Raw genomic sequence first — 26,379 nt, forward strand, 5'->3', positions numbered from 1 at the left:
TATTTAAAACGGAGGAAGGGAATGTGAGCTGCACTCACGTTCTTGAACACATCTATACTTGTACTGAGCAATTAGTCGAGCCAATGCCCTTGAAAAATGAGCAACCAGCATGCTTGACCCACCTGACCACATCACCAAGGACACGGGTCACCCACAAAATGTCAAAAATCTTCCAATCTCCTAACCTCGGAAACCCAAAATAAAGTTAAAAATCGCATTAAAACACCGCAGGATAGCAAACCCAGAAGGCAAGGAGACAGATTTGACCGGTCAACGCCCCCGCCACAAAAACTTAGGAGTAATTAACAGGGCCCGAGGGCACCAAACACAAAATTATTAACGCGCAGAATTTCCTCAACTCTACTATCCTTGGTCTTATGTGGGCCCAGAGTATATATTCTCTACTAGGACTAGTCCCCGTACCTTTTTCACCGACACCCGCGGTAAATCCTTGGGCCGGTCTGCGCCGCTCGATCGCCCGACCGGTCGCATCCAGCGGCCCCGCCGCGCGCGCACCAGCCCCATCCGCCCCAATTAATTGGGCTACCCCGAGGTGAGGCAGCAGCAGTACTGCCTGCCCTCCACTCCAGTCCCAGCTCATCAGCTCTGCTCAGCTCCCAGCCCAGACCCTCCTCCTCGCCGCTGCTCGCGCTCCCGGCGGTGGCGTCCGGCGCCCAGCGAGCAGCTCGGACCACGAATCCCGTGGAGTGGAGCGCGGAACCAGGCAGGGTGGCTGCATTCCGCTCAGCGGCTTCCTTCTTCTACGCGTGATCTGGTAAGAGCGCCTGGCTGCTTCCTCCCTCTGTTTTCCGTAGGGGAATTCGCTCGGGGGGTCGCTGGTGGATGAGATCTGGCTAGATGGGCAGGAATGCTGTGGTGCGAGCCGGGGTTTCTCCGGTTGGTGTGGGTTTTGGAGGTTTTGTTGGGCGCTAGGAGGCGGATTTGGTACTTGATAGTGGGGGATCTGCTCCCGATTGGGTTCTGGCGTTAGGACTTGATCCGGTAAAGGAAAGGTGAGAGCGACATGCTCAGATCGCGATCTTTCGGGTGCCCTCTTGCCTGGTCAAATGTGGTCAAACACCTGCAGTTTTGGGGGTTCACACGTTTTTTGTGTGGGATATTGGCGGGTTTTAGGAGAGTTGTTTGCTGGGTTTAAGGTGTTTCTTAGATGCAAAAACCACCTAAAATTTAGGTTTCAAAAATTATTTAATACCACCAATGATTGGGGGTGGGTGGATGGGGGATTCTAGTGTGGTAGGACCATTAGCCGTGTGTTTAGTGTATAGGGTCATTAGCCTTGTGTTTAATTGTATTTGTGCTGCTAATTTGGGGATAAGTTAGTTAACGAGGCCTAGGGAGCATGAATGCCAGCCTCGTGGTCTTGCGTTGCGTAACGGATTTAATGCCTACTTTAGACCGACATGCTTGTTGGGGCACTTTGATTTGATGAAGTGTTACGTTTGCGCCGTCAAGTATGCAAGTGCACTTCGTGTTAGACTTATAGTAGTACTTCTAGTTGGTGAGCTATACTCCAGAAGTAATGTTACCTCCTTACGCAACAGGTTTCTCTAGTCAGTGATGGCTGGCGACATTACATGTGGATCCTTGCTCCAAAAATTGCAGGTATATTCTTGTACTTGTTTTTTTTTTTGGCAAACATCAGCAATTCTGTAGTACTTTTCTTGCCTCAACCAGTGCAACTGATGCTAGCTTGCTTCTGTGTCAACTATAGTTGATATGGGATGAAGTTGGTGAGAGTGAGGAGGACCGTGATAAGGTCCTGTATCAGCTGGATCAGGAGTGCCTTGATGTTTACAAGAGGAAAGTTGACCAAGCCACTAACTCTAGGGATCTCCTGATCCAGGCACTGGATGATTCAAAGATAGAGCTTGCCAGACTTCTTTCTGCCCTTGGAGAAAAAGCTATTGCAAGAACCGTAAGTGAAAAATTACGCATGATGCAATGTATTATTCATGGCATACCCTAACTACTTAATGGAACTAGGTTCCTTCTTATTTTGACCTTTTTTACATAGTTGCGTACTTATAAACTTTCTCATCAAATTATATGCTGCATAGGAAGCTGGTGCCTAGTTACGAAATTTATCTGAATTCCCCACATGCATTACGTTCTTTGCCTGGTGAATCTCTTGTGTGGAAATTTAGTGTTCTAGCTCTGTCAGAAGTCATATGAAGCTTTTCTTTATTACTGGCTATACAATTGATAATACTCAATCCATGCAGCCTGAGAAGACAACGGGAACAATCAAGCAGCAGCTAGCTGCTATAGCGCCAACACTTGAGCAGTTGACTAAACAGAAAAATGAAAGAAAAAGAGAGTTTGTTAATGTACAATCACAAATTGATCAAATATGTGGTGAAATTGCTGGCACCATTGAGGTGGGTGAGCAGGTGGCAACACCCCAAGGCAATGAGGATGACTTGACACTTGAGAGGCTTGAAGATTTTCGGTCTCAGCTTAAGGAACTTGAGAAAGAGAAGGTACTTTCTATCTTTTGCCTTTCTTATTGGTTTTGATGCTTCATAGTTCATACTTGGCCATTGCTTTATGATTAGTTACTCATTGATGACAAAACTGTTTGCTCTTGAAATTTTGTTTGCAGAGCAATAGGTTGGAGAAGGTCCTTGAGTATGTAAGCATGGTGCATGATCTTTGTACTGTCTTGGGGATGGATTTTCTCAGCACAGTGACTGAAGTTCATCCCAGTTTAGATGACTCCATTGATGATGACTCTAAAAGCATTAGTAATGATACATTGTCAAAACTTGACAAGATGGTTGCCACACTTAATGAAGATAAGAAGTTGCGTCTAAGCAAGGTTTTACACATCTTCTAGTCTTTTAAGCGTGAATTGCATTATCTGCTTATGCGCATGATCTCTCACCATGGGTTCACTTGCTTTCGCAGCTTCAAGAGCTTGCCGGTCAGCTGTATGATCTTTGGGATCTCATGGATGCCCCCAAGGAAGAAAGGCGCATGTTTGATCATGTCACCTGCAACAGATCAGCATCTGTGGATGAAGTCACTGCCCCTGGATCTCTTGCCCTAGATTTAATTGAACAAGTGGGTTTAATTAGTAAATCGTTTGGTATTATCACAGCCTGATATGAGTGGATCCTTCTGCCCTATTTAACATTTACTTTCCCAATTGTTCAGGCTGAGGTTGAGGTTCAAAGGCTCGACCAGCTAAAATACAGCAAGATGAAAGAGATAGCTTTCAAGAAGCAAACTGAACTGGAAGATATATATGCTGGTGCTCATATAGTAATAGACACAGCCGCTGCCCATGAGAAAATACTGGCCCTGATTGAGGCAGGAAACATAGAACCATCAGAACTAATTGCAGATATGGAAAGCCAGATAGCAAAAGCAAAGGAAGAAGCACTGAGTAGAAAAGACATACTCGATAAAGTTGAAAGATGGATGTCTGCATGTGAAGAAGAGAGCTGGCTTGAAGATTATAACAGGGTATGGTAATATTAGTTCTAGCAAGTCAAAATTGCTACTGCTTTATACTGTATAACTTATGTGATAATACCAAACTACTCTGGCCATGGCATAGCTTCTCATCACAATAAAATATCTTCTGCAGGATGACCACAGGTATAACTCAAGCCGGGGTGCCCACCTGAATCTGAAGCGTGCAGAAAAAGCTCGTATTCTTGTTAACAAGATCCCAGGTATCTTTTCAAATTATTACAATGGTTCAATATCCTTTGCTTTAGGCTTTAGCTTTTAGTCAGTTTGTTCCTTGCAAGATTTATTTTATGTACATGGGCCATATTGCCTAATCTGCTAGCTATACATTATGTTGAATTGATTGCTGATGTAGCGTCCTCTTTCATTCTAGCTCTTGTTGAAACTCTGGTGGCGAAGACCAGGGCATGGGAGGAGAATCGCTGCCTATCCTTTATGTATGATGGTGTACCTCTTCTAGCTATGTTGGATGAGTATGTTATGCTCAGACAGGAAAGGGAAGAAGAGAAGAAAAGAATGCGGGTAAGTGTGACATGCTCTTTAAATCTAGCAAGCCACTGGTTCCTGAACGCAGAATGTTCATTTATTGCCCATTTAAATCTGTTGTTTTTCTAATCTGATATTTGGTCCTACATAACTGCATTTTTCCATTTTCGCATTGATTCTCCACCAACTTGCCTTTCCGCCCCCTATTATTCTGTTCTTTGAATTCAATTCATTCTGTATGGTGGTGTTACATCTAATCATATTTATGATATGGTAATCAAGATAAAATACGAGGAAGATTAATTAATATCCTTTGAAGCTTAATCTATTTATTCATCTGGATAGTATCAGCACTGTGTGATTCTTTACCTGCTTCTGGATCATGAATAAATGATAGCAAAAGCACTATATGGATAACACCCCCTTTTGTCTATCTGGTGTTTCCTCATCTCAGGAACAAAAGCGATACATTGAGCAGCAACTCAACACTGATCATGAAGGGCCATTTGGATCACGAGTGAGCCCGAACCGACCTGCCAGTTCGAAGAAGGCCATTGGCCCAAAGTTGAATGGCAGCATCTCAAATGGCACTCCTCCGAACAGAAGGCTATCAATCAGTGGTCAACAGAACGGCGGTGGCCATGGTGTCAGGTCTGGAGGGAAGGATAGCAAGAAAGACACTACGAAGATAGCATCTCCGGGGAACAACAATGCAGCTGCAGTTGCCCCTGCGCTTGCTGCAGCCAAGGAAGAGACAGCCTCCCACATTTCTGGCACTGATCCAGTTCCGAGCACACCGTGATCATTAACCTAGCATCGTATATTAGATATAACGGACTCGTTTTCTGATGTTCTTCCATTGTTTTGTGGTAATATATTGTAATGCCTTCGTAGAGAAGAGTAATTATGACGACGCTCCTTTCGGCTGTCTGCCCAGCTCTCTGGTGTAACCTGTGTTCTTATTTTGGTTAGTTCGCTTGATAGCTCTATTTAGACTATCAGATGGTGTAGTATAGTCTTTTACCGAGATGTATTGTTATTAACCAGTGTGCTAGACGTATAATCTGTTGAAACATTTTTGCTGTGCCGCCCTTCCTCAAGTTCCGCACCCCGTGTGAGCACAACATACTTCGCATGTTCTTTGGGTTCAAATGGCGCATTTCGTTTCTTTTCTTTTTTTCGGATAGCATGTCGTTTCTGTTGGTACCCTATTTTAGCATTTGGGGTGGCAGTATGGCGCCGAACTGAGATGCATGCCCCTAAACTGTGAAGTGATAACCTCCACATGAAGTTGCTTTTCTTGTGAATTTTAAAGTCACTCATCTATCGATTTGAAGATTTCTCGTGCTCGTGGACGATACGTTCTGGAAATATTGGAGCTTCGAAGAGAATTTGCTCCTCTTTAAATTGGGCCCCTTGCAGGGGTCGTCTCACACTTAGCCTCTCTTCAGGCAGATGCACTGGTCAATCTCTAGACCTCGCCATCCATATAACCCAATTTGAAAGTTGATGGTCTTTTTGTGAAGGTGGAGATTTTGTGCAATGACATGGAAAAGACATTGCAAAGGAATATGGGACCGGCTTTACAATTTTTATCCTTTTAATGACCCATACACTTCAAACTCATTCAAAGGTTGTTAAGCTTATGTTTTGAGACCATTCTCACATGGTTAGACTAGTTTCCCCAAAACATCAATTTTAGACCAAATCTCCTTACAATGCATTTCGATTCATATGTTACTCCATCCATTTCAAATTGTAGACCATTTAGCAAATTTAGATCTTGATATATAAGTTTTAGCTATACACCTAGATAAACATTATGTCTACATACATGACAAAACTTATATATATATCTAGATTTATCAAAATGATATACAATTTGAAATAGAGGAAGTACCAGGAATGGTCTTTAGCTGCCAGATACACAACTATTGGTCTATCGCATTGGTGGGCATAGCACAACAATTAGGGATGTAAACGGATTGAATACGGACGGGTATTACTGATATTTTTGTTCGAACACGAGTCGGATACGGATAGGATAGTGTTAGTTTTTGCTGGATTAAATTGTAATGGATATCGATATCATAAAAATGTAACTTTTAGTATCCGGATACGGATATTGAATATCCGGAATTAGATACGAACGGATAAAAATCCTTCCAAACCGGATTGAATTCGAATACGGTCGGAAAATATCCATACAAAAAAAACTTAATAAAAATTTTGCAAGTTCAAAGCCGGACACAGGTCTATACGGTCAGGTTTGTAGGTTTTTGGGCCATACCATCGTGACCAGGTCTATACGACATTATTGAGTTATACTATACTTTCAAGGTTCTTAAAATTTCATAATACTTATATGTATTACACTAATGATGTCGGGCAGAGTCATAGTGATGGTGGTATCTCCAACTTGAATTTTGACGTAGCTTTCTTACAAAATAAAAATTTTGAAGTAGCAAACTTTTTTTTTGTGCTAAATCCTAACAATGCTTTGCGAAAATCATTTCGACAGGACCGGCCCACTTCCCGCTCGGGCACAAACGTCAGCCAACTCCACACTCCACGGCTTTCCTCTCCAAGCCCATCTCTGATCTCCCTGGCAATGATTCGGATTTCTCCACGGACTCCGTGCTTTGACCCGCCTCCTGCGTGTGCGTGCGTCACGTCACGTCCCTTCCACCGCCCCGCGCCCGTGGGCGCCGCCCCAACCGATCTGATCTGTCTCGACTCCACTAGAGCGAGACAATAAAGGAAAAATTCCACCCCTTTCTTCCATCTCAGCTCCTCCGAGCGAGACAAGCTCCCGATTCGATCGGCCGCACCCCGTTTTCTATTCTTCTCTGATTCGATCGGCGGAGGCGGGGGCGGCCTGGGCGGGGGACGAGGGAGATGAGGAAGCGCGAGCGCGAGAACCCGTGCGGGATCTGCGGCCACTACCACAAGTACGAGGAGGGGGAGGTGTGCGGCGTCTGCGGCCACCGCCCGCCCGCGGCGCCGGCGGCGGGGGCGAGGCAGCAGGACTCCGCGTTCCCGTCGGAGATCCTCAAGGAGTTCCTCTTCCTCGGCAGCTACGACAACGCCTCCCGCTCCGAGCTCCTCAAGACCATCGGGGTCTCGCACATCCTCAATGTATGCTCCGCACCGCGCCCTTCCCGTTACATGCATGGATGGGGGTGCCTTTCTTATTCTTGTTTTTTTAATCAAGTCTTGCTTGATCCGGTGAGGATTGGTTTACGGGCATGGTTAGTGCTAGGGTTTGCTTGGTGCTGAGTTGAATCGTATGCGAGTCCTTTCCCCCCCTGCTTGATGTTTTGTAAGCAGATCGATAGAAGGGGGTGTTTAGTATAGGATTCATTAGTATGCGTGAGCACAAATGGAAAGATCGTTCTAGGTGTGTGCTAGTTTTTTGAGAATGGGCGGATGCCTGGTTGAGCTATGCTTAACTAGTAAATCACCTTCCTGTTGCTGGAGCAGGTTAGAGGGCTTTTGTGGTGGGAATAGGATTGGGCAAGGCGTGGATGGTGGATTGCGTGACTGCAGACAAATGAAATGATTCTAGTGCAACTGCAGTACGATACAAGATCATAACAGTTGCAACCATACCAGGAGGTTGAAATTGAGAGTGGACAAATGATTCGAAGAAAAGAAGATGCTTGAACAGACATGGAAAAGTTTTATAGAATGGTTACTGACCAAATTAAATGCGACAAAAGCCTACCACTTAAATTATTATACTAACTGTTACTAAGTATGCTTAGAAACTACTTATTCTCTAAAAAGTAGCGATCTTCAGAAATAAACATAGTGTTATGATGGCCGTGGCCCAGCATCTGCTGAACTCTATAGATGGAGGTTACATATTTGGTATCTATAGTTACAACTGCAATATAGGTAATGAAGCATGCAGAATAATATTCTCACCTCATTTGGTTGTCTCCACAATTAGTCGTCTATTGTGTACTCTTTGTTGACAGCTCTTAATAAATCTCTACATTTTCATTGGAATCAAGTGCAATGTAACTATTTCATCAATGCCAATGATGTTGCAGTGTTGCACTTTATTCCCAGTTGGATTTCAGCATTTGCATTTATACCCTCATAGATACTATACCATTTTAGTATTGTTCTGTAGCATATCTGGAGTGAAGTCTTTTTTTGGGGGGTGTGCAATTTGGACCTGGTTACAAACAGACTGGGAGTTTTCGGTCCATTTTCTGTGAAGATTTCATGTTGAGAAACAAAGATGTAGTATTTAGTATTTATGCCGCCGATTTTGACTAAATCAAAAGAGATTACAAAATACTGCTCCCTGCTAAATAACCCTCGAATCTTCGATACATTGCAATGTAACTCATTAGGTGGAAAAAGTGAATCTATTATTTGAACTAACAAAAATCTAACTGTTGGGAACCAGGTTTCTTGCAAAATCATTTAGAAACAAGGGAAAAAAACAACTGGAAGATGTCATGATAGAAGCTATCCCTTCACCTCCTGGTATGGTTGCAATTGCACAATTTCATCCTTTATAATTGGTCAAAAGTAGAATTAACTTATGCACTGGAAACAAAGTAGAAGTGGCCTAATGAATTTTGGTGTGCATAATTAATCACCATTCACCAACTCATGGATCTTTTGCTCCAAAGTTCTCTACTCAATACCAGATTTGCATTTAGTGTTCAAAAGTACATTTGGATGTTTCTCTTCCGGCAGGGAGCTTGCTGTTGCAAGTGATGGTGATAACTAGGCGCAGAGTGGCCGGTTAACTAATATCTGATCTCTTACTTATGCTTTATTGTTTTGACATTTCGTATGAAGCATCTTGCTTGTTATATCTGAATGTGCAGTGACCTTTATGCCCCCGTACCTGCAGACTGTACCATTATGCCAAAACCTGTACCGGAATTCATTCACTTACCACTGCCTTCAAGAGGACAAAACTCTGCAGTTTGATGACGCAATCCAGTTTCTAGGTATACATGCTACTCTCTCGCTCTCTCTCACTACCTGTTGAGATCATAGGACATAGGTTAATCTGTTTCTCAGTAAGACAATTGACAACTAAGTGATACGTTCGTTTGGATTTCAGAACAATGTGAGAGGGAGAAAGCACGTGTCCTTGTGCATTGCATGTCAGGGAAAAGTAGGTGTGTACATATAGATAGATTTTCATTGGGAGCTATTAACTTTCATACCAGTGGCACTGATTTGACTAATTTTATCAAAACACTTTGCCAGGTCGGCCGCATTTGTTATAGCCTTCTTGATGAAATCAAGGGGTTGGAGACTGGCACAGTCTTTTCAGTGGGTCAAAGAACGGAGACCACAAGTACACCTATCTGATGGTAACTTCATAACTTATGCATGCCTTTTCTGATATCTTTGTTCTCAGAAACTTCTGAAAGGAAAACTTCTGTACTTACTTACAGTTATGATAAACTCTATGTTCCAAAAAATTGTTATGTCCTGTACTGCATTGATATGCCTACAGGTGTGCATGTGAGAGGTGGCCTGATCTTACTCTGTAATTCACAAACACATTCATGATTTGCTTTAGTGATGGATGAGGTCACAAGGGATATATAAGGTGAGATCCCTTGGTGTATGCTCTTTGCTGATGATGTGGTGCTAGTTGATGAGAGTAGGGCAGGGGTTAATAGGAAGTTAGAGCTGTGGAGACGCACGTTAGAGTCGAAAGGGTTCATACTTAGTAGGACCAAGACCGAGTACATGATGTGCGATTTCAGCGCGACTAGGTGTTGACACAGAATCGCGCCAACACACTCGAATGTGCTAGAACGCACGAACGATCGTCACAACGATCAACACCCGCGAAAACCCTGGGTGGACCGGTCTGACCGGTATCACCGACCGGTCTGACCGGTGCAAGCAGGAACTCGCTGGAAACCTAGAACAGCGAGCTCGGGAGGGACCCCGTCGGAGCTCGTGATCGTAGGGTTGCTTTGAGGTCGGCAGGCCACTCAGAACGTCTTCAAACGCCGCCGGGACGAAGGAAGAAAGCAATCTAGGGTTGGAAAAAGCTAGGGTTTGAGAGATAAAAGTAATGCGATTTTTGTATTGATTCGATTGGGAATAACCTCAATCGGCCTTAGCCTTTATATTTATAGGCCGGGGAAGACGTACCCCTTCACGAGTAGGATTACATGAGGACTCTTTACAAAAATCCTAATTCTACTCGGACTGTACAGACCAGACCGGTCTGACCGGTCGGCCCGACCGGTCAGACCGGTCGACCTCATCAGATGCCAAATTTGGCTGTCAACATATGCCCCCCTGCTTTTTGGTGAGTTTCACAAGCCAAAAAGCAAGAACTATCTTGATGTACATGTTTCACACAGGGCATACAACTCTAAAAAATAAAACTAAGGGCGATATTCAATACCGTCCGTCTTCGTCTTCACGCACTTTGCCAAACGCTAGGATAGAATTTCTTCAAATATCTCCCATTGATAGCCCTAGGTAGGCGTTCACCTTGCACCGTCTCCATCATATACGAATTTCCGGAGATAACTTTGACAATCTTGTATGGACCCTCCCAACTTGGCGATCATTTGCCAAACTTGTTGCTTTTTATCCCAAGAGGCAAAATTGTCTTCCAAACCAGATCCCCAACCTGAAAAGATTTAAGTTTTACCTTTTTGTTGTAAGCTCTGGCCACTCGAAGCTTATCTTTCTCAATCTCCTTTAAAGCGTTCAAACACTTGTCGGTCACCTCATCAATATTATCCATCATCAAATCATGGTAATCAACAGCGGAGAGTTCATTTTGCTTTGCCAACCTATATGCATCCAGATTTACCTCAACGGGTAAAACGGCCTCTTGACCATACACAAGCTCAAAAGGAGTAATCTTAGTAGAACCATGTCTAGATATACGATGAGCCCATAACGCTTCGGATAACACTTCATGCCACCTCCTAGGATTTTCTTCTATCTTCTTCTTGACAAGTTTGATCAAAATCTTATTACTAGACTCGGCCTGCCCATTGGCCTGAGCATAGTATGGAGAGGAATTGAGCAATTTAATTTTGTAAGATTCGGCAAAGACACGCACCTCTTTTGATATAAATGAAGTACCTTGATCCGTTGTCAAAGTTTGTGGAATGCCGAATCTATGAATAATATGCTCAGTAATAAACTCAATTACCTCTTTATGTGTCATATTCTTCAAAGGAACCGCTTCGGTCCATTTAGTGAAATAATCCGTAGCAACCAAAACGAAGTGATGCCCCTTTGAAGATGGAGGATTAATTTGCCCAATGAAATCCAACCCCCAACCTCGGAACGGCCATGGTTTAATAATAGGATGCATCAACGCAGCAGGCACCAATTGCAAATCACCAAACCACTGACATTCTTCACATCCTTTATAGTACTTGAAACAATCAGATAGCATGGTGGGCCAATAAAAATCGGCTCTTCTAAGTAACCACTTCATCTTAGGAGCCGATTGATGACTACCACAAATACCTTCATGAACCTCACCCATAGCAATCCGGGCCTGATCCGAGTCTAAACATTTGAGGAGCAAATCTTCGGCAGTTCGACGATAAAGCTCATCGTCAATTAAAACATACTTGAAAGCCAAACGCCGAATATTTCTCTCTGCGTCACGACCAGGATCTCTCAAATACAACATAAGAGGAACCCTCCAATCCTGGGCTTCGGCCGAGACGATTGAATCATCTTTTTTAGCCGAATCAGAACTAGCAGCTGCATCATCGGTCAGATCGGTCTCTGGACCGGTCAGACCGGTCTGGGCGGTCAGACCGGTATCGCCGACCGGTCGGACCGGTGTGTCCAGAACCAGAAACTCGGCTTTCGTTTGCATCGGCTTGCGAATGTTGAAATATTTTTTCGTAACATTATAACCAGATGTTTGCTGAGCTAGAGCATTTGCCTTTCCATTTTCTTCCCTCGGTATATGTTTAATAATAAATTCATCGAAGGAGGAAATAATATCAAGGCATTTATGAAGATATGCATTTAGAGAACCATTATAATACTGGCATACCTTTCATACTTGCTGCACCACCAGAAGAGAATCTCAAAGGCTTCAACATGCTTCACGCCCATGGATTGCAAGAATTCCAAACCAAATAGAAGAACCTCATATTCAACTTGGTTATTTGTGCATTTTTCTTCCAATCGGTTTGAAAATTCAAAAACAGCACCATTCGGAGAAATAACAACAGCACCAATCCCTTGACCATCATCACAAACCGATCCATCAAAGTACAACTTCCATGGTGTGCAAGTAATATAGCCGACTTTTAAATCATGCTTGTCATTAATCCGATGCTCAACAATAAAATCCGCTACAATTTGGCCTCTCATAGATTTTAAAGGTTCACAAGCCAAATCATACTCAACTAAAGCATAAGCCCACTTACCGATTCTACCACTCAAAATCGGTTTCTGTAACATATGTTTAATCACATCGGTTTGACACACTACTATGCAAGTACTAGATAATAGATAATGTCTCAATTTGGTACAAGCATAATAAAGAGACAAACATAACTTCTCAATAAATGTATACCTCGTCTCCGCATCAATAAGTCGTCGGCTTAAATATGTAATAATATATTCCTTCCCTTCGGTCTCTTGAGTCAAAACAGCATCAATAACTTTGTCTTCAGCAGCCACATAAAGTCTAAAAGGTACTCCTCTCTTAGGTGCTTTGAGTACAGGTGGTGAAGACAAATAAATCTTGATCTTCTGAAATGCTTCTTGCTGTTTTGCCCCCCAAGTAAATTCGGTTTCATCTTTTAACCGAAGAATAGGAGTAAAAAGCATCAATCTTCCCGGACAAGTTAGATATAAATCTTCTCAAGAAATTCACCTTGCCCAAGAACTTCTGTAAATCTTTCTTGCATGTAGGGGATTCAACCTTCTTCATGGCTTCAACTCTCTTAGGATCAATCTCTATTCCCTTCTCATGAATAATGAAGCCAAGAAACTTTCCAGCCGATACACCAAAAGCACATTTGAGTGGATTCATTTTCAAACCATACCGGCGCATCCTCTCAAGAGCAAGTCTCAAATCGGCTAAATGATGATCTAAACCGGCCGATTTAATGACAATATCATCAATGTACACTTCCAAGATGACACCAATCAAATCATGAAAAATTAAATTCATAGCTCTTTGATAAGTAGCACTCGCATTTTTCAAACCGAAAGTCATAACCACCCACTCAAACAAACCGACAAATCCTGGACATCTAAAGGCCGTTTTAGATATATCTTCTTCGGCCATAAATATTTGATTGTAATCGGCGGTACCATCAAGAAAACTAATGATACGATGTCCGGAAGCCTCATTAATCAACATATCGGCTATAGGCATAGGATATTCATCTTTGGGAGTAGCTTTATTAAGATCTCTAAAATCAATGCACACTCTAATTTTCCCCGAATCTTTTTTCTCAACGGGCACAATATTAGAGAGCCAATCAGTATAACGACAAGACCGAATAAATCCAGCATCAAGTAAACGATTAATTTCAGCTTTAATTCGGTCACAAATAATGGGATTGAAACGCCTAACCGGTTGTTTATAAAGTCTAAAACCGGCTTTAATTGGCAAACGATGCTCAACAAGATCACGACTCAAACCAGGCATTTCATGATACTCCCAAGCAAAACAATCAACATATTCCTTTAATAAATTAACCAAATCGGCTTTATATTCAGCCGATAAATTTTTGTTTACAAAGGTCGGCCTAGGAATAGTTCCATCACCAATGTCTACCTTTTCTAAAAGATCGGCCGATGTAAACCCTTGTCCCAGCTTATCTAGATCTCTAGAATCTTCAATGGCTTCACATATATCGTTCGTACGCGCCCGATATTGATCTAGCCTCTGCTGCAGCCATTCTGCGTTGGACCGGTCTGACCGGTCGGGGTGTCCGGTGTGACCGGTAGGCCCTGTGCGCTGAACGGGACAGGACCGGTCTGACCGGTCGGCACTGGCGGTCTGACCGGTCGCCTCTGGAATTTCTGTTGTACTCATCTGATTTACATTAAATGATTTAGCCGATTATTCATCGGCTTTAACACAACAGAAACAAAACCATCCTTAGTGCAACTGATCAAATCATAATCGGACAGATCTACGCCCGATAAACACTTGACGTTGTCGTGTGTACTAATGGAATCCGAATCGGCTAAAGCAATAAAGGATGAAGTGTCCCATGGACAATCTCAACCTCATCACCGATCCACTGAACAAGAAACTAATGCAAGGTAGAAGGAACACACTGATTTGCATGAATCCAATCCCTCCCAAGAATCAAATTGTAATTACCTTGCACTTCCGCGACGAAGAAAGCTGTAGCAAGCGTCTTACTTCCAATGGTGAGCTCCATGGAAGCAAATCCTTTGGCGCTAAGGGGCTCGCTCCCTCCAATACCACTGACGGTCATGTTCGTCTTGATCAAGTCTTCGTCTTGGCCACCGAGCTTCTTGTACAACGAGTAGGGCATAAGATTTACAATGGCCCTACCATCTATTAGCATGCGAGTTACTGGCTTCCCGTTGATGTGTCCCCTCACATAAAGAGCCTTCAAATGATTGTCCTTTTCGCTTGGCTTCTGGAACACAGCTTCACGGGGCCCGAACTGGAGATGAGCCAAATCCTCCTCCGGAACCACGAAGTAATCCGAAGATAAGTGCACCACATTGATTTCCATATTGGTGCGCTCTGGAGACACTTCGTAGTCTACCAATTCCTCGTCTTCAGCTGTCGGAGGAACTGATGGGGCTTCATGAACAGAAGGAACCGAAACGGGCTGCATCGATTCGGCTGTTGCCTCTGCACTGGGCTCGACCGGTCTGACCGGTCCGCATGACCGGTCTGACCGGTCGGCTGTGGCGGTCCGACCGGTCTGTCTGGCTGGTCAGCTGCCTTAGCTTTCCACACCTTGCTTTGAGGGAACATAGGTCTGTATCTGTTAAATTCCTCATCCCTCATCTTCTCCTTCTCCTGTTCCTTCTTTTCTTTGTTGCGGAGGCGCTGCAATTTCCTTTTTTTGAGTATGAGTTAATCCCGAAGGGCACCATCTAGGCTGATGGTACTTATCCGCTGCACTTTTGCTGCTACCAGCCTCATGATCATTGGTCATGACCGGCTTTTGCGAAGGAACGTCAACCGATGCATCTATATCCATCGGTTTTTTGCACGGGCATCCTGGAGCTTTCCCCTTGATAATGTGGAGGATAAGGCATCGGGAAACACTGCATCCATATCCCCCCATGCTCTCATGCCGGATTTGTTGCATTTGAAGCCGGTGGCATCCACGGCATGGTAGCATACATCTTCTGAGGAGGATATAACGTGACAACATCACCTCTGCGCCTGCTAGATTCCCTCCTTGGGGACGCTGGACGATCTTGACGCGGTGGTGAACGCGGTCTCTTTTTAAACGGCCGATCATTTTGAACGGCCTTTGTATACTTGTTCAACAACTGGTTGAAGGTAGGCTTTTGATTAGCAGATCTTCCCTGCACCTTCACTTCGTTGGTCTTCCAAGTACCCACTACCGGACGTTTCGGCTTGAAAGTCCGGGGACGGTCACCAGGGCGGTCTGACCGGTTTCAGGCACCGGTCTGACCGGTCGTGCCTGATCAGCAGACCGATTTTCTGATGGAGAACTTCCTTGCCCCTCGAGTCTGGGATTTCTGACAATGATCTTCAGAGTACTCTTGTCATCATCAGTTTTCTCTTTGATAACTTCTCGGGCAAGGATCTTGTCACTTGTGTTCATCGGTCTTGGATCACCGATGACAACATGCATTCCCTTGGCTCCTTCGGATTGTTCCGGCCGAATGAGCACCTTTGGATTGTTCAATTCCAGCGTATGAACAGAGAAATGAGTTTTGTCAATATGCATATCAGAAAGTACCAATCGTCCTTCATTAATGGTCGATTGTACCTGTCGACGAAAAACATTACAATCATTAGTAGCATGAGATGTAGAGTTATGCCACTTACAATATGCATGTCGTTTAAGCTCGTCGGGAGATGGAATAGCATGCGATAATCGGATGTTACCATTCTTAACCAATTCATCAAAAATCCGATCACACTTGGAAACATCAAAAGTAAACTTCGGCTCCTCCTGCCGATTCTTTTGAATCGGCTTGAGAGACGGAACCGAACCGGGTTTGGCCTTTGATGGCCAAACAAATTCGGCGGCATATACTTCCTTACTATCATCGTCCGAACCATCCGAATCATGATCAAGAATGTGTGTGTTGGACCGATGAGGCTTGAAAGTATCTTTGGCATTTTTAAGTTTAAATTCTAAACCCATGACTTTGACTTGCTAGAAATTCACGGTATGATATTCAAAGCCCTCAAGTTTCTCTCTCAAATAAGAACGTAAACCATTAAATGCCAAATCTGCCAAATCTTTTTCGGAAATTGTCAAACTAAAACACCGATTTTTAATCTCTTTAAATCTTTTGAAATAATCCGAAGAAGATTCATCACGTCCTTGCCTAATCGATGTTAAATCCAACAATTTAGCTTCGGTTTCCCCACTAAAGAAGTGATCATGAAATTTACGCTCCAATTGAGCCCAATTGCGAATAGAGTTAGGAGCAAGTGAAGAAAACCAAGAGAAAGCTGTTCCAGTCAAAGATAAAGAAAATAAACGCACACGTAAAGCATCATTAAAACCAGCTTCCCCTAATTGCAATACATATTGACTAACGTGTTCCCAAGTTGTACGAGAATCATCACCATTAAATTTAGTAAACTCAGGAATACGCCAACCAGCAGAAAAAGGAGAAATCAAACTCAACGGGATAAGGTTTTTGATATAAACGTGTAGTACCCATATCCACCCCAAGCTTATTCTTAATCGCATTTGCCAGATCCTCTTTGAACTTAAGAAGATCGGCTTGATAATGCTGGCTGGTATAGAACTCAGAAAACCGATGTGCATTAGGATTTCCATGCGCCATTGTCTGTAATGAAGTTGGGATCGGTCCTTGATTAGGTCCAGATCCCTGTGATACTCTCGCTACAGCAGTAGTGCGGGGCGGTGTATAAAGTGACAATTCATTAGTTCGGCTAGGGGCAGCCGAACCTGGAATTGTCTCGAGAGGCGTCGGCGACGACACTGAGTAACCGGTCTGACCAGTCTGGTAACCGGTCTGACCGGTAGTACCGGTCTGACCGGTCTGTGGGACCGGTCCGACCGGTGCTGTGTGCACGGTCCGACCGGTGCTGTGTGCACGGTCGATGGTGGCGGGGTTTGCCCTGAAAACGAGTTCGGCGGCATACCATAGAGTGGTTCAGATGTGAACTCAGGGGTAGCCGAACTCGGATCTGATGAGTTAGGATCTGACATAGGTTGTTTACCTTTAAGCGCATCAACATCACTACTCAATTTAACTAACATGTCACCTGTGGCAGCTTGTGCAGCAATAATCTTCTGATCCATTAAAGATGACATCCTATCAAACATATCAGATGGAGAAAGGCTTACATTGGGGATCTCTTCAATCTTATCCTGATTAAGCTTGAGAGACGGCAGCACGAACTCCTCCACCCTTTTGACGAGGCCACCACGATCCTTCTTAAAGCCCTTCAAGAATTGTGCCTTGACGTGCTCCTCCACAAGAAGGTAGGTCTTGCGTTCCTCCTCGGTAAGCTCCTCCATGGTAGTCGTGATGATGTTCTCCTTGTTGATTTCTGAAGAGCCCATCTTCTTCAGGGAGTAGATCAGATCGGTTTTAAAACCAGATTAATCTTTCCCCAGCGGAGTCACCAAAAAGTATGTTGACACAGAATCGCGCCAACACACTCGAATGTGCTAGAACGCACGAACGATCGTCACAACGATCAACACCCGCGAAAACCCTGGGTGGACCGGTCTGACCGGTATCACCGACCGGTCTGATCGGTGCAAGCAAGAACTCGCTGGAAACCTAGAACAGCGAGCTCGGGAGGGACCCCGTCGGAGCTCGTGATCGTAGGGTTGCTCTGAGGTCGGCAGGCCACTCAGAACGTCTTCAAACGCTGCCGGGACGAAGGAAGAAAGCAATCTAGGGTTGGAAAAGGCTAGGGTTTGAGAGATAAAAGTAATGCGATTTTTGTATTGATTCGATTGGGAATAACCTCAATCGGCCTTAGCCTTTATATTTATAGGCCGGAGAAGACGTACCCCTTCACGAGTAGGATTACATGAGGACTCTTTACAAAAATCCTAATTCTACTCGGACTGTACAGACCAGACCGGTCTGACCGGTCGGCCCGACCGGTCGGCCCGACCGGTCGGCCCGACCGGTCGGCCCGACCGGTCAGACCGGTCGACCTCATCAGATGTCAAATTTGGCTGTCAACACTAGGCATGAGGGGGGAGACGTTAGTCTAGATGGGCAAGTGGTGGTCCAGAAGGATACTTTTCGGTATTTAGGATCGGTGCTATAAAAGGATGACGACATTGATGAAGATATTAGTCATAGAATTTCAGCTGGCTGGTTGAAATGGCGGCAAGCTTCTGGCATTCTTTGTGATAAGAGGGTGCCACAAAAGCTAAAAGACAAATTCTATAGGACAACAATTCGTCCGGCGATGTTATACGGTGCTGAATGTTGGCCTACAAAAAGGCGACATGTCCAGCAACTGAGTGTAGCAGAGATGCGGATGTTGCGGTGGTTTTGGGGGCACACAAGGAGGGATAGAGTCCGGAACGAAGTTATTCGGGATACGGTCGGGGTGGCACCAATTGAGGAGAAACTTACCCAGCATCGGCTGAGATGGTTTGTAATGACGGGAATAATTAGTATATTCCTCCAACCCTAGATGGGTGGGCATATATAGATCCTATACATGGGCCTCTAGATGGGCCTCTATACCCATGGGCTCAATATACTCCAACACCCCCCCGCAGTCTGAACTACCGGCGCAGCGGTGTTCAAGACTGGACAACAAGAAAGCTAACACCCCCCCGCAGTCTGAACAACCGACGCAGCGGTGTTCAAGACTGGACAAGATGAGAGTACAAGTAGAGCACAAAAGGGCTAATACCCCCGCAGCCACAACTAGCCACCGGCTACGTTGAGGCTGGATCGAAACTCCGAGAAGGTCGACGAGGGCAGCCCCTACGTGAAGATGTCAACAAACTGGGAGGTAGTCGGGACATGGAGTACCCGAACATCGCCGATGGCGACTCTGTCGCGCACGAAGTGTAGGTCGATCTCCACGTGCTTCGTCCGCTGATGCTGGACGGGGTTGGTGGAGAGATACACGGCGCTGACGTTGTCGCAGTAGACGAGCGTGCTCTTGGCGAGCGGGCTGTGGAGCTCCGCCAAGAGCTGTCGCAGCTAGGACGCCTCCGCCACGCCGTTAGCGACAGCCCGGTACTCCGCCTCGGCACTGGAGCGGGAGACAACCGGCTGCCGCTTGGACGACCAGGAGACCAGGTTGCCGCCCAGGAAGACGGCGTAGCCGGAGGTGGAGCGACGAGTGTCCGTGCAGCCAGCCCAGTCAGCGTCGGTGTAGACCACCAGCTCAGCAGAGGACGAGCGGTGAAGTACTAGGCCGAGGTCCACAGTGCCACGGACGTACCGGAGGAGACGCTTCAGCGCAGCAAGGTGTGACTGCCGGGGATCATGCATGTGGAGCAGACCTGCTGAACAGCGTAGGTGAGGTCCGGCCTGGTGAAGGTGAGGTACTGCAAAGCGCCGGCCAGACTCCGGTAGGCAGTAGGATTAGCCACCGGATCACCCAGATCAGCAGACAGCTTCGCCTGAGTGTCGACTGGCGTGAAGCAGGGCTTGCAATCAGTCATCCCAGCCCGCTCCAAAATATCGAGGGCGTACTGCCGCTGGTGAAGGAGAAGACCAGACGGGCGAGGCTCAACAGTGACGCCCAAGAAGTGGTGGAGCTGACCGAGATCCTTCATAGCGAACTCCTGCTGCAGAGAGGAGATGACACTCTGAAGCAACTGCTGGCTGGAAGCTGTGAGCACAATGTCGTCGACATATAGCAGCAGATAGGCCGTCTCATCCCCTCGTCTGTAGACGAAGAGAGACGTGTCAGACCTGGCCTCGGTGAATCCCAGTGTCATCAAGAACGTGGCGAACCGAGAGTACCAAGCCCGAGGAGCCTGCTTCAGTCCATAGAGAGACTTGTTGAGCCGGCAGACCAAATCCGGACGACTCGAGTCCACAAATCCGGCTGGCTGAGAGCAGTAGACAGCCTCTGACAAGGTGCCGTGAAGAAACGCATTCTTCACGTCCAGCTGGTTCACAGGCCAAGTGCGCGAGAGCGCAAGCGAGAGGACCGTGCGCACCGTAGCGGGCTTCACGACCGAGCTGAAGGTCTCATCATAGTCCACACCAGGCCGCTGAGTAAACCCCCGGAGAACCCAGCGAGCCTTGTAGCGCTCCAGTGTGCCGTCAGCCCGACGCTTATGCGTCCAGATCCACTTGCCAGTCACCACATTGCAACCAGACGGACGCGGCACGAGGTCCCACGTCTGGTTGGCAAGAAGAGCCGCGTACTCCTCTTCCATCGCGCGGCGCCAGTGAGGATCCGCCAAGGCGTCGCGGACAGAGGAGGGTAACGGAGAGACCCGCGGCTCTCCCTCGGTGGCGGAGAGAGTCGCGGCCTGGGACGCCATCCGCCGAGTCACCATGGGATGGATATGCCGAGGATCCCGATGGATGACTGGCGGGTGGTACACCTCCGGCTCGGCTCGAGAGAGAGCCGGAGGAGGCGGCGGCGGCGACGGCTCCGGTGTCGACGTCGCAGGAGCCTCCGGAGCAGGAGGCGGCGCCGGTGTCGACGCCGAACGACGTCGGTACACCTGCACCGGCTCAGCATACCGCTGCGTCGCCGGGGTTGTCGCCGAGCGACGCCGGTACACCTGCACCGGCTGAGCGTACCGCTGCGGTGCAGGGGAAGGCACCGGGACCTCGCGTGGCGCAGCAGGAGACACCGGGTCCGTGCGCAGCACGACCGGATGTCCGGGTGCCGCGCGTGGCGCGGTCGCGGGCACCGGGGCCGAGCTCGGCGCAGCAGGGATCACCGGAAGTGGTGCCGGTGCGCCGGGAAAACCTGCAGGAAAAGGACAGACAGGTAACGGTGGCTGAACCACCGGGTCAGTCGGAAACAAAGACGCCAGCTTGGAATCAGAAGAAGGTGTGGAGGAGGTGGAGTAGGGGAAATCCGACTCGTCGAAGATGACGTGTCGGGAGATCAGAACGCGGTGAGAGGTGAGGTCAAAGCATCGATACCCCTTGTGGTCAGGGGAGTACCCGAGGAACACACAACGAGTCGAGCGGGGCGCCAGCTTGTGAGAAGCAGTGGCGGAGGTGTTAGGGTAACACGCACACCCGAAGACCCGAAGGTGGTCGTAGCGAGGAGGGGTACCGAAAAGAGCGTGGTGTGGAGTGGGAGCAGGAGAAGCAGTGGACGGAAGGCGGTTAAGCAGGTAGGTGGCGGTGTGGAGGCTCTCAGGCCAGAAGCGCGGGGGGAGAGAAGCCTGGATCAGAAGGGTGCGCACGACGTCGTTCGTCGTGCGAATCATCCGCTCAGCCTTGCCGTTATGAGGAGAGGTATACGGACAAGACATATGCAGCTGAACACCCCGAGAAAGGAAGAAAGACCGGGAGGTGGAGTTATCGAACTCCCGCCCGTTGTCACACTGGACGGCCTTAACGGTGATGCCGAACTGAGTGGACACCCAGGCAAAGAAGTGGAGGAGGGTGGGGAAGGTCTCAGACTTGCGCGCAACGGGAAAGTCCAAGAGTAATGAGAAAAATCATCAACAATGACCAGATAATATCGATAGCCAGACATGCTGAGTACAGGAGATGTCCACAGGTCACAGTGAATGAGATCAAAAGCATGCGCAGCATGCGAAGAAGAAAAAGAAAAAGGAAGTCTAACATGACGACCTAACTGGCACGCATGAGACCTAACTGGCACGCATGACAGAGGTGCTCAGCAGAAGCCCTAGTACATGGAACATCGGTACTACGGCGGAGCTGAGCCAAAACGTCGCGGCCGGTGTGACCAAGCCGGCGGTGCCAGGTGGTCGAAGAAGGCGTCACGGCAAAAGCAGAAGACGAAGAAGCCGAAGGCGAGGCAGCGGAAGCAGGAAGCCGAAGAGTGTAAAGGGGCCCCGGGCTGTCACATCGGAGGAGCGGACGCCGGGAAGCCGAATCCTTCACAGTAAGACCAGAGGAGTCAAATTCGATAGAACATGAGTTGTCAGCAGTAAACTGGCGAATAGAAAGAAGGTTGTGAACCATTTGAGGAGCAACAAGAACATGAGGAAGACGAGGAGCAGAACCCACGGCGGTGACAGGAAGGCAAGACCCATCACCAACCATGATAGAAGTAGGACAAGATGGGTGTGGGGGTCGGACAGAAGAGAGGATACCAGCATCCGGAGTGGTGTGGAACGAGGCACCCGAGTCTGCGATCCACTCGGTGCTGGTCGGCGGCGTCAGTCCCATGGTGCTGAAGGACTGCGCCAGAGCAGCCTGGTCCCACCCCCCAGGCCAGGTCGGCTGCTGGCTGGGCTGAGCGGGCGGGGTCCAGGACGGCGCGAAGAGTGGAGCAGCGCCAGTGAACATGGCCGCCGGTGGTAGCTGAGGACGAGGCCCCCTCTCCCGGACCCTGGAACGGCCACATCGAGATGCGCCCTGACCATGGGTTGCTGAAGGATGGCCAGGGCGTACCTCCAACGGCGGGGGCAGGAACGGGAGCCGGAGCCGGTGTCGGCGCGCTCCGACGGCCCCCACCGGTACCGGTGCTCCCAGAAGCAGGGCCACCGGTGCCACCACCACCACCCCGTCGCCGGCGACGTCCACGGGCCCCCCCTCCTCCGGTCTGCCCGGCGGGAGCAGCACCAAGGAGGGAGGTGGCAGGAGCAGCGGAGGAGGCCGGTGGAGTAGCAACGAGCGCGGCGGGGGCGGGCGAGGACGATCCGGGCGCGAGACCCCTGGTGATCTCCTCGAGGGCGAGGTCGTCCCGGACCTGCAGGAAGGTGGGGAAGGGCCTCTGGCGGGCGATCCAGCCCTTCAGGTGGTCGTAGGTGCTGCTCAGTCCCCGTAGGACATTGAGCACCAAGACCCGATCGGACACCGGATCCCCGAGGTCGTGAAGAGCATCGGCCATGCTCTTCGGGGCCATCACCAACGGAGGGGTCCCCCTGCACGAAGGTGCGGAAGGTGGCGTCGAGCTGGAGGGCGCGGTACTCGGCGTTGCCGAGGAACTGCCCCTCGAGCGCCACCCAAGCCTGACGTGCGGTGCCGCCGTGGGTCCTGACGAGGTCCTGCAGATATAGGGAGATGGTCCCGAAGATCCAGGACATGGCGACGCTGTCGAGGCGCAGCCAAGCCACGTCCCGCGCCTCGATCGGCGAGTCGACGAGGACGTGGTCGTCGAGGGCGTAGCGGCGGAGGGTGAGGAGGACCTGGTCCTGCCAGCGGCCGTAGGAGGAAGACGCGGGGTCGAGGAGGACGGAGACCAGGGCCCTGATGTTCTGGACGCTGGCTGCCTGGAGGTGGAGCTGGGCGACCATGGGGTCGGTCGGGTCGTACCGGGCTCCAGATCCAGCTGGCGGGGCCTGGTGGGAGGAGGAGGCGCCGTGCTCGGGGTCGACTGGCTGGCCGGAGGAGATGCGGAGGTAGCGCTCCGCCTCGGCGACCCGGAGAGCGAGGGCATCGGCCGTGGCGCGCTCGCGCTCCCAGGTGAGGGCTGCCACACGGACCCGCTCCTGGGCCGCCGAAGCCTCCGACTTGGCGGCGAGGAGGGCCGCGGTGAGGGCGGCGTCGGCCTGCTGCCCACGGCAGGCGGCGGCGGAGAACGGCGCATCCGCTGGGGCCATCCCGAGGCCCAACCACGCGGGGTCGAGCGCGGCGGCGACGGCGGTGGCGGCCTGCTTGCCCGCAGCGTTCGCGGCGCGGTGGGCCACAGCGGCAGCGGCGTCCGCATCACCGGCCAGGGGCTGCAGCAGGGGTGGGGGCCCAGTAGCACCCCCCACGTCCCCTGCGCCCGTGCCCCCTGTGCCAGCGGCAGCAGTGGTGGCGTCCGCGGCAGCAGGGGCGCGCTGGGCAACAGGGGAGGCTCCCACGGCTCCCCCTGCGCCCCCTGCGCCCGCGCCCCCTGTGCCAGCGCGAGCAGTGGCGGCGTCCGCGGCAGCAGGGGCGCGCTGGGCAGCAGAGGAGGCGGCCGCGGCTCCCCCCGCGCCCCCTGCGCCCGCGCCCGTAGTGGCGGCGGCGGCGGCGGCGGCGGGGGTCTGCAGGGCGAGATCTGGGCCGGGAGGTGGAGGCGGGCCGCCCGCGCCGGGAGGGCCTCCGCCGGCGGCTGCGGCCATCGCAACCGCGGCGTAGGGCGGCCGCGGGCCTCCCAGGGCGCGCAGCGCTGCTGCAGCAGAGGAGGGGAGGGGCCAGACGGCGGCGGCGGCGCCCAGCGCGCCCGGCGCAGCGCTCCCCGCGCCCGGAGCAGAGGAGGAGGGAGGGAGGGGAGAGGAGGAGAGGGGAAGGGAGGGGGCCGGCGGCGCCGGCGGCCGGCCATGGCCGGCGGCGGCGTGCTGCGGGCTGGGAGGGTGGGAGGGAGAGGAGAGGAACCCTAACCCTAGGCTAATGATACCATAATGACGGGAATAATTAGTATATTCCTCCAACCCTAGATGGGTGGGCATATATAGATCCTATACATGAGCCTCTAGATGGGCCTCTATACCCATGGGCTCAATATACTCCAACAGTTTGGACATGTCCAACGAAGGCCTCCTGAGGCGCCGGTGCGTAATGGGGTTCTTGAGCGGGTCGATAATGTAAAGAGGGGTAGAGGTAGACCTAAACTGACGTGGGATGAGTCGGTTAAGAGAGATCTTAAGGATTGGAATATCTCTAAAGATATAGCTTTGGATAGGAGCGCTTGGAGACTAACTATCAATGTGCCTGAACCTTGAACTTATTTCTTTCGGGTTTCATCTCTAGCCTACCCCAACTTGCCTGGGAAAAAAAGCTATGTTGTTGTTGTAGAGTTTATCTTATGAATTTGATCTGACGTTATTGCTATTATTGCCAATGACAAAGTGGGGTTTCTACCCTGACTGGAAATATCAATTTATGGTAGCATAAATTTTTTTATTGTAAATTATAAATGTGGTAAAGTTATTGTTCATATCAGGTATTCCTTTTGGTGCAGCAAGCCAGTTATGACTTCTTTTGTTTGCTCGGTAACAAATGCATGGAGGGGGGCAACCAGTGAATTGTTGAACTAGTATCTGGGAACTTAGTACTCCAGCTAATACAAATTCTTCCATTTTAAATTTGGACATTCTACTCCTACATACTAATATACCATGCCATACAAATAATGATGCATTTATCATAGCTAACAGACGCGATGAACTTGCTTTCCACAGGGGCACAGCAGCAGTTGATTGAGTATGAAACGAAGCTTTTTGGTTCCAATGTCAGCATACCTGCTCCATCCTTTGCTCCAGCAGATTCTTTCCCTTCTCTTGGATTTGGTTTTCCTAAACCTGCAGGTGACATCCAAGTGCCTACCTTTAACCAGCAGGCTCCAGCATCCATCTTTGAGCGTGTCAGCCCAAACAACTTCCCTAGTAATTTCACATTCGGAGCTGAAAGAACTAATGAAGCGAAACTTCCAGATATCAATAGTTTCGGTGTGATTAACTCGTCTGGTGGCGATAGCATGATGGACAGCTCCTAGAATTCTTTTCCTTGTGCCAGTGGCATTGATACAGCAGGCTCAAGCATCCATCTTTGAGCATGTCAGCTCAAACAACTTCCCAAGTAATTTCACATTCGGACCTGAAAGAACTGATGAAGTGAAACTTCCAGATAGCAATAGTTTCGGTGTGATGAACTTGTCTGGTGGCAATAGCATGATGGGCAGCTTCTGAATTGTTTTGCTTGTGCCAGTGGCATTGATACATGATAGGGATGAATGGATTGCAAATTTAGTTGGGTTTCTCGGGATGTTTTTGACTTCTGAGAAGGAAATGCATTTTTGTAAAAGGCATTTTTGTAAAAGGATGTTATGATACATGCCAGCACTCAGACAATTGCTACTGTGCGTTTTAACAAACATGTGTGTGCTTTTTTGTGGAACTTTTCAAGTGTAATTTGCACAAACCGATTACTTTGGAAAGTTTGAAAAAAAGTTATACGTGCTTGTTAAAATGTACAAATTTATGGCTCTGAAAGCATACTTCAAAATCTACACCTAAGTGGTCATCATCCAGGGGAGATTCCGAGTACATAATATTGTAGCATCCAGTATGATTTCCCTAAACGGTTGCAAACTGCCCTGAGAAACATTTGAAATAAACACACATATTAATGTTTCCTGAC

The 26,379-nt window shown here is 48.6% G+C and overlaps 2 protein-coding genes across 4 annotated transcripts; both read left to right on the top strand.

Annotated features, from left to right (window-relative positions):
- The first annotated feature begins 561 nt into the window (after nucleotides 1-561).
- On the top strand, nucleotides 562-5,084 carry LOC120669903 (65-kDa microtubule-associated protein 1-like). Its single transcript, XM_039949799.1, has 10 exons — nucleotides 562-775; nucleotides 1,563-1,623; nucleotides 1,733-1,936; nucleotides 2,244-2,501; nucleotides 2,624-2,839; nucleotides 2,929-3,084; nucleotides 3,178-3,489; nucleotides 3,614-3,701; nucleotides 3,872-4,020; nucleotides 4,439-5,084. The coding sequence occupies exons 2-10, from the start codon at nucleotides 1,579-1,581 to the stop codon at nucleotides 4,784-4,786; spliced, it is 1,776 nt and encodes a 591-aa protein (XP_039805733.1). The 5' UTR covers nucleotides 562-775; nucleotides 1,563-1,578; the 3' UTR covers nucleotides 4,787-5,084.
- Nucleotides 5,085-6,636: 1,552 nt separating this feature from the next.
- LOC120671439 (protein-tyrosine-phosphatase IBR5-like) lies at nucleotides 6,637-26,216 on the top strand. Of its 3 annotated transcripts, none has more exons than XM_039951766.1 (5): nucleotides 6,637-7,122; nucleotides 8,864-8,963; nucleotides 9,080-9,137; nucleotides 9,229-9,335; nucleotides 9,482-9,557. In XM_039951766.1, exons 1-5 carry the CDS (start codon nucleotides 6,883-6,885, stop codon nucleotides 9,535-9,537), a joined length of 561 nt encoding a protein of 186 aa, XP_039807700.1. In that variant the 5' UTR covers nucleotides 6,637-6,882; the 3' UTR covers nucleotides 9,538-9,557. The 3 variants fall into 3 exon arrangements, with proteins under 3 accessions (XP_039807700.1, XP_039807701.1, XP_039807698.1); XM_039951767.1 differs by lacking the exon at nucleotides 9,482-9,557 and adding an exon at nucleotides 25,184-26,192 and having other exon boundaries at nucleotides 6,639-7,122; XM_039951764.1 differs by lacking the exon at nucleotides 9,482-9,557 and adding an exon at nucleotides 25,422-26,216 and having other exon boundaries at nucleotides 6,660-7,122.
- Nucleotides 26,217-26,379: the final 163 nt, after the last annotated feature.

Source organism: Panicum virgatum, chromosome 4N (assembly GCF_016808335.1).
Source record: "Panicum virgatum strain AP13 chromosome 4N, P.virgatum_v5, whole genome shotgun sequence".
NCBI classification, from domain to species: domain Eukaryota; kingdom Viridiplantae; phylum Streptophyta; class Magnoliopsida; order Poales; family Poaceae; genus Panicum; species Panicum virgatum.

Excerpts from the sequence above, each read along its gene's own strand:
- LOC120669903 (XM_039949799.1), top strand. The coding sequence starts at position 1,579 with ATGGCTGGCGACATTACATGTGGATCCTTGCTCCAAAAATTGCAG. Across the intron at positions 2,840-2,928 it reads AGAAGTTGCGTCTAAGCAAG|CTTCAAGAGCTTGCCGGTCA; the intron begins GTTTTACACATC and ends TTGCTTTCGCAG. Across the intron at positions 4,021-4,438 it reads AAGAGAAGAAAAGAATGCGG|GAACAAAAGCGATACATTGA; the intron begins GTAAGTGTGACA and ends TCCTCATCTCAG.
- LOC120671439 (XM_039951764.1), top strand. The coding sequence starts at position 6,883 with ATGAGGAAGCGCGAGCGCGAGAACCCGTGCGGGATCTGCGGCCACTAC. Across the intron at positions 8,964-9,079 it reads TGACGCAATCCAGTTTCTAG|AACAATGTGAGAGGGAGAAA; the intron begins GTATACATGCTA and ends TTTGGATTTCAG. Across the intron at positions 9,336-25,421 it reads ACAAGTACACCTATCTGATG|GGGCACAGCAGCAGTTGATT; the intron begins GTAACTTCATAA and ends TGCTTTCCACAG.